Source organism: Nymphaea colorata, chromosome 12, assembly GCF_008831285.2.
Source record: "Nymphaea colorata isolate Beijing-Zhang1983 chromosome 12, ASM883128v2, whole genome shotgun sequence".
NCBI lineage: Eukaryota > Viridiplantae > Streptophyta > Magnoliopsida > Nymphaeales > Nymphaeaceae > Nymphaea > Nymphaea colorata.
Window position 1 is genome coordinate 11,794,509 of NC_045149.1, and position 7,913 is coordinate 11,802,421.

The 7,913-nt window shown below is 39.5% G+C and overlaps 1 protein-coding gene across 1 annotated transcript; it reads right to left on the minus strand.

The window, feature by feature from the left end:
* Positions 1–2,001: 2,001 nt before the first annotated feature.
* On the minus strand, positions 2,002–5,444 carry LOC116265763 (tubulin beta-8 chain). Its single transcript, XM_031646642.2, has 4 exons — positions 5,286–5,444; positions 4,695–5,093; positions 3,057–3,326; positions 2,002–2,932 (listed from the first exon to the last, which is right to left on the minus strand). Exons 2-4 carry the CDS (start codon positions 5,086–5,088, stop codon positions 2,256–2,258), a joined length of 1,341 nt encoding a protein of 446 aa, XP_031502502.1. The 5' UTR covers positions 5,089–5,093; positions 5,286–5,444; the 3' UTR covers positions 2,002–2,255.
* Positions 5,445–7,913: the final 2,469 nt, after the last annotated feature.

Here is a 7,913-nt window from a genome sequence, read left to right on the forward strand (position 1 = left end):
TGTTTCAATTCTTCTTTCGTTTGCACAGTTTGATTTGTTTTAGTAAAGGAAGAGGGTCTGGCTCCCTGCAATCAATTCCTTGGAACTGTATAAATTTGATTTATTTTGATTTTTAATAGGAACTGACTTACAATTTTATCGGATGTCCCTTGAATCATTCAAAAAACGTGCACACAGGATGTTATAGTGTTTCAAATTTCAGACACTAATCAATGCATTAATGATAGACAGACCATTCTCACATGCTTGGAAGCGCAGCCCCCCAAAAAAAAAATAACAAATTTTTCTAGCGGTATTTCACATGAGTATTGTTCATGTTGATATCAGCACTGGATCACTTTGATTGCCGATATGGCATATTGGATAATAAGCATGCTTTAACTTCATAATTTTTTGTTTTTTCTTGGAATTAAACAATAATGTAAAATATCTTAAATTGATTTAAAAAAATAAAACATAAAGTAAATATACATGATCCATATATACCTAACCATGATAATGACCGACATTACCAACCACTGCTGCCACAAGGGGAATAGTATAACTGGTCTACACGTTCGCTTACTACTCTTCTGCAATGCATACATTAGGATTGCGACACTCAAACTAAATGGTGTACCATACATAGCCCAAGATCCTATATGCCGGGGAATAAGGGGACTTTGGCCCCCATTCCAAAGAATGGGGTAACCCCTCGTTCAATCGAACATTACTTACCACTACTGCACATGGCCAAGTGAAAAATCTGGCTGGCGTACACGCAGTTCCAGCTAAGCATACATGTGATTAACGCTTGCCATAACAAGGCAGAAACTTTTCAAATTCACATGAAACGCTGTTCAAAAGTTGAGTTGTCAAAATTTAAAAGTTTAGTGACCAGAGTTCTCCATTGAAGCATCCCTCCTCTACTGGTGTAGTCTCTGTGAATGAAAAGCAGGAAAATATAATATTATCTCCCAATGGCTGGCAAAGGTCAATTCCCGTTTAGTCAGGCCCCAAGGCATACCCATCCCAAAACCATTAACATGCGCCTGAAGATCTTTTTAAGGGGGGAAAAAACCTCTTACAAGACCAGCTTTTGGGGCGAGACGGAGAAAATTCTACCAAAATGAGGGACAAAGCCCGATTGCCCCTAGGATGCAGGACTGCACTGGTCACTACGATGAAACCGGCCACCATTGCAGTGTTTCATGAGTTTCTAATCAAATTTCCCTTTCAAATTTGGCAAAAAAAAAAAAAAAAAAATCAAACGGGTCATGGGAAACATTACACGGCTCTCTGATTCGACTCACAAGGAAATATGCTCCCCTTCCACAAGAAGGGTAGGTGATACATGCAAGTGAAAATCTTGTCACTCATACCAACGCAACTTTAGCAGCGAGGAAAATGAAAGGAGCTTTGGCACTCACCCAGAATTATTTAAAAAAAAAAAAAGTTGCGAAAACATCGTACAGATAAAGCAAACTGAAAAGGCTGCGGCTTTCTAAACTAACCCAACTAGATTTAATGAATGGCTAGCAAGTACTAGAAAGTTAAACAGGGGGACAAGAGGATACCATTAAAAGGATATTTCAAAAACGAAATGGTGAACATATTAACAAAAAAAATTGGCACCCGAAGATATTGCGTCAAGTGCTTGCCCAGAATAAGAAACAGACATGGCCAGGCGTACCACGTGCCACCAACACTGCCTTCAGAGAGACAACATGGATCCCAAACGAAAAAACTTCAAATCTACGTGCCGAGACAACACATGAGCAAACGTGCTCATCCAGCAAAGGACTTCATTATCCCCGAATATGCCAAGACCATTTCATTAAGAATGTGGTATCCCACAAGGGCGACGACATTCCCACAGGGCAAGAGATTACCATATAAAGCTGGCAGTCCACATTCAACAGGACAACCGAGGCGACAGAAGGCCCAACAGGCAAGCTTGACAGAGAGAAACCACTGTTCATTGGAAGCTCCAACCATATAGGTTCAGATGGCCATCACATCTTTTAAAAGACAACAGCAACGTTTTACTAAAGAAGTAGACGTTTTTCTTACAGCATTCCTTCTAACGGAAAAGAAGATGGAAATTGATGTTCAATGTCGTGCTTTCAACCAAAAATTTATAGCCCAGAGAACCAAATGCACCAGCAACTAGAAATTGCAAAAGGAAAAATGAAAGGGAATAAGAGGAACCAAGAAAGATATAATATCAGCTCCGTCGCTCTTTGACCAAAGAACACTGTCTCCTCTGTTTAACCTTACTCCATGATCTCCTCACCTTCTTCCTCTTCGTACTCATCCTCTTCATCGGCCGTTGCGTCCTGATACTGCTGATATTCTGAAACCAGATCGTTCATGTTACTCTCGGCCTCGGTAAATTCCATTTCGTCCATACCCTCACCGGTGTACCAATGCAGGAAAGCCTTCCGCCTGAACATTGCAGTGAATTGCTCGGAGACCCGCCGGAACATTTCCTGGATAGATGTGGAATTTCCGATGAATGTGGACGCCATCTTCAAACCCGTCGGAGGGATATCACAAACCGTAGATTTCACGTTGTTGGGGATCCACTCCACAAAATAAGAAGAGTTCTTGTTCTGGACGTTGATCATCTGCTCATCAACCTCCTTTGTGCTCATCTTCCCCCTGAACATTGCAGATGCAGTGAGGTAACGGCCATGGCGTGGATCAGCAGCACACATCATGTTCTTTGCGTCCCACATCTGCTGAGTGAGCTCGGGGACTGTGAGGGCTCGGTACTGCTGAGACCCACGAGAAGTGAGGGGTGCAAACCCGACCATGAAGAAGTGCAGACGAGGGAAGGGAATGAGGTTAACAGCCAGCTTGCGGAGGTCAGAATTTAGTTGGCCAGGGAATCGGAGGCAGCATGTTACTCCACTCATTGTTGCAGAAATCAGGTGGTTCAAGTCGCCAACTGCAATATAAACATCACAAATTTGATTTATTGTCAATCTAGGAACCCAAAATTAAGTGTATATATAAGAAAGTCTTGAAAAGAAATGGGAGTGAGGGAGAGAGATCTTCTGAAGGACACTTACAGCTAGGAGTAGTTAGTTTGAGAGTCCTGAAGCAGATATCGTAGAGGGCCTCGTTGTCTAGGACCATGCACTCATCAGCATTCTCAACAAGCTGGTGTACAGAAAGGGTAGCATTGTAGGGCTCAACAACGGTGTCAGAGACCTTGGGTGAAGGAAACACAGAGAAGGTGAGCATCATTCTGTCTGGGTATTCTTCTCGGATCTTCGATATCAGGAGGGTACCCATACCAGAACCCGTTCCACCACCCAAAGAGTGACATACTTGAAATCCTGGAAACCAAGACGGCATAATAATCAGATCAGGAAAAACAACAATCATATCATTTGCAAGACAATTAAAAGAAAGCCGTACAAGGAAGGAAGACTGAATATAAATAATAGTAACGCGTATTGCATCTTTCCTATGTTAAGATAACCGTGCCATATATTAATCCAAATCCAACTCATAGAAGGTCAGAAAACATAACACCTAACTTGTACTCTGCTAACATAACGAATAAAATCTAGAAAAGAACTATAAGCCTCAGTAAAGCAACAAATTTCGTGCTAAAGTAGAATTTTGTGTATTTGAACAACGAACATCCCTTGAGGTGCAAAACTGTTCCAAGTAGCACCCGAGGAAAACAAGAAAATGTTTAACAATAATAATGAATAAAAACTTCCAGGAAAGATTAAGCAAGTAAGCAGAACTTAACAATTGAAAGGACCAAGCCAAATTTCAAGAATCCCAAGTTGAGAGTACATTCAAGGCCACATGACGAATGTGGAAGCAATAACGTTTACTAACGTATGACATATACGGAAGCCGAGACACCAGCACAGAACCAGCAGAAACATCTCGTAAACCTCTTACTAAAAATGAAACCAGAAGCAGCGACACAGTTAATGACACATAAGCACAGGTTACAGCACAATATTTATGGCTGGCTTATATTTCAGATCAGCAAGAACACCAATCATGAAAACATTTTCGGCCATACACATGGCAACAGCTAGCAGAACTGATGAAGAGATATAACCCAGCAGAGGCCAAGTACCCAGATTAAACAAGCAACAAATCATTTAATTCCAAAAGAAAAATAAAAAACAGCTCGTTAAGGCTAATCTAAAGCCAAAAGCATATTAAAAGGTCCAAAATAATATTAGCCAAAACCTAACAGCAAGCATCGCAAGCTCTTTTAAAGAGTGATCTATCGCTGGAATCAATTTGAAACGGAAGAACCTTCCATATTTACATCACAGAAAAACAACAACAACAAAATACTCTTAGGAACACGGTCGAAAAAGATCCGTTTTTCATATGAATAGGCGACAGATCTGGTTACACAGAATGTTACGTTACACAATCTTGTAAGTCAATGGAAGCAAAGAAAAAGCCTACGCCTTTATAGACGGACAAATAAAAATCAAATGAATGAATTGATACCAGATTATAGAAAAGAATAAGTCAAGACCGCAGTCTACTAAACAAAAATAGCACAAAGATCAACTCAAACAAATAGGAGACAAAGATAAAATAGGGAATAACGGAATGAATCACCGGATCAAAAATTTTAAAGCCCAAAGGAAGAAAAAACATCAACAAAAAATGATTCAGAAAAGGAAAATCGGCTAAAGAAGGAAATATTAAATTAAAACCTTGCAAACAGTCGCAGTTCTCGGCTTCTTTCCTGACAACATCCAAAACTGAGTCGATAAGCTCAGCTCCTTCCGTGTAATGACCCTTCGCCCAGTTGTTTCCGGCACCTGACTGTCCAAACACGAAGTTATCTGGCCTGAAGATCTGGCCGTATGACCCAGATCTCACACTGTCCATGGTCCCAGGCTCGAGATCCATGAGCACTGCTCTAGGAACAAACCGGCCACAGCTCGCTTCATTATAGTAAACGTTCACCCTCTCGAGTTGAAGGTCGGAATCTCCATGATACCTCCCCGTGGAGTCGATTCCGTGCTCGGCACAGACAACCTCCCAGAACTTCGCCCCAATCTGGTTGCCACACTGGCCACCCTGAATATGAAGAATCTCACGCATTTTCACTGTAGATAGGACACAACAAAAAATGTAAACGCGTAGAAGAACAAAGGAGAGAAAACAAAGGAAAGGGAGAGACAGAGAGCAAATCTTGCAGAAGAGAAAATGTCAAAATGAAAAACCAAAACGTTAGGAAAAAATGAAAGAAAGATGTGAGAAAGAAACCAAAAAATCACAAAAAAAAGCGACCGTCGTACCAGAGGCTACAGAGAACGCTGGCTCCGGCGAAGACGAGCGCAATGAGAAGAAGAAATCTCACCGGCGAAGAGGAAGAGAGAGACAGGGGGAAACGGAGGCGTTCAGGAGGGAAAACAGAGAGGAAAGGGTATTTATTGCCGAGGGCTGACGATCGCCGTTACGTAACGTCGGAGGGTCGTTAGTTCTGACGGAGGTGTCGTTCGCGGGGCGCGGTCGATTAATTTGGGAAGTTTTGAAATTCGAAAACGCGAAAGCCAGGGAGGGAGCGCTGGCAAATTTGTAAAAGTACGAAAATGCCGCTAGAGTGTCAGGAAATGTCGTCCCTGCTGCCCGACCGGTGCGAGGTTAAGCTCGGCTCTTTTGGGGGCAAAAACAGAATACAGTTTCGCGGTGGGACCCAGTGTGAGAAGAAACCGTGTCGTAGGCTGTCGATGAATTGGATATGGACCTTGACCCGAACGGAATCGGATAGTTGAGACGGACTCACGGCAGGCCGTGTGCGCTGGCACTGAACCACTTTTTAAGATATTGTTTTAAAACGGAAAAGATGTCGCAGATAAGAAGTCTCGCTTGGATCTCCTCAAATCCGGATCCCTTCTTTTCAGATCTGGATTTAAGTCTTACTAACTCGAGACCTGACATTTTCTATGTAATCAAATTGGATGTCGGCGGATCGGATCCTATGTGAATTCGACTAGTGGTTTGGAACTGAACGATTCAAAATTGGACGGACAATCAGACACATCAAATCCATTTCCTTTGATGTCTAGAAACATTTTGGATGGACCAGTTTGGACCCAATACGTAATCAAATTGGACCTCGGTCGACCCGATTCTATATGTGAATTCATTCTGCTAGTGATTGAAACTCGATGATTCAAAATGAGACGGGGCAATCGGATATATCCAATATATTGTTGTTAAACTTTAGAAAAATGTTTGGATGGACCGCTGGAAATTCATTGGTCATTTAGTAATAGTAACACTAATATAATATTCTAAGAATTTGGAATGTTCAACGAGAACTTGCTCGGTTAAGCATGACTTGAGCTCGACTCGTAAGTTAAATGAGTCTAGATCGAGCTTTCCTGATAACTCGAATTTGTAAATGAGTTGAATTCGAGTTAGATGAACTTGATTTGCTTAAATTAGATTAGACTGGTTTGACAATAATGCTTATTTTTTATAATTTAAAAAAAAAAAAACTTAAAATGGCTGAAATAAAAACATGAAACGATTTAAATTTTCGTTAGAAAAAAGAAAGCATTGCTCGGGTATGTGCAAAGTATTGCCCAATTTGTAGAAAGGCCCATGGCTGAGGTTTTTTTTACTGTGACTATATTTGAAGAATATGATCCACAAAACTCTTTGTTTTTATATAGATTGTGTTAAAGGATTTGCTCATTTATCCCATGATGGTGTGATGCTTTTTTATTAGCTCGGACAAAAATTCCAGGCCCAGCAGCCATTGGGAACAAGTCCAACGTAATGCCCTGAATTAGCAATTTAGGTTACATTTTCAAAAATATATCTGACCTGGCTAAATTCATGGTTTCCACTATGTCTTTCTACCTAGCAATACTATGTAGGTTTTCGTGCGCCTCTCTCTCTCTCTCTCTCCTTTGACATTAAGGAAAATTGACGCAATTGTCTCAATATTTTATAGAAGTCAAAATTTAATTTACAACACACACACATAATATATGACTCTTAGGTGTTATACCTATGAGGAATCACTGTGGCTGTTGATATTTCAAATATGAATAACTGAGAAAAAAAGTGATAAATATTCAGTCATTTACCCATTAATTGACATTTTTTTTGTTGATTTTTTCTCACTCATCCACCTTGGAAAAATAAATGACAAAGATGATTTCTTTTGAATCTAGCATCTAAGAGTTTGGTACCTAGAGAGAGAAAGAAGATAGACAGAGAAAAAAAATAGAGACTTAGGTGTTAAACGGATAATTAACAATTTTAGTCTTTTATTCCATTAGTGATATCAAAAGCTAATGAAACATTTTTGTCATTTAATATTAGTTCACATATTTTTTTTTGTTTTTCTCTCAACCATCAATCTAATATATATATATATATATATATATATAGAGAGAGAGAGAGAGAGAAAGAGAGAAAACAAAAAAAAGTAAAACCGGACACTTGGGTTATGAATAAAAACCAGACTCTTTAATTTTTTTCATAAAAATGTATTTTAAATAAAATATAAACATCCTAATATACACTAATTTGATATAAAACATGCTTTGAATCAAATTGTTTTTATGAAAAATATTGATTTTTCTTTTATCAAAATGTTGATGCTATGAAAACCATTCAGTTTTGCTCATTATAAAAACACTATTAAAACCTAAAAAATGATCACTTAATATATATTTTCCATCAACCCTACGCTTAAGATCATATCAGTGAGGTTAGATCAACGTTACGTTTGGCTGCAATGCAATATAGTAAATTGCATAAACTCCTTTCCACACTGTCAGCTCCCTTAAAAGACCAGTCCATGCTTGCTATCCCTTTTCTATATTCGTTCACGTAAAAAAAAAAAAAAAAAGAGCTTTTGAGTTGGTTTTAACCCGTGATAACTTAATGCTGCTATTTACGGTGAA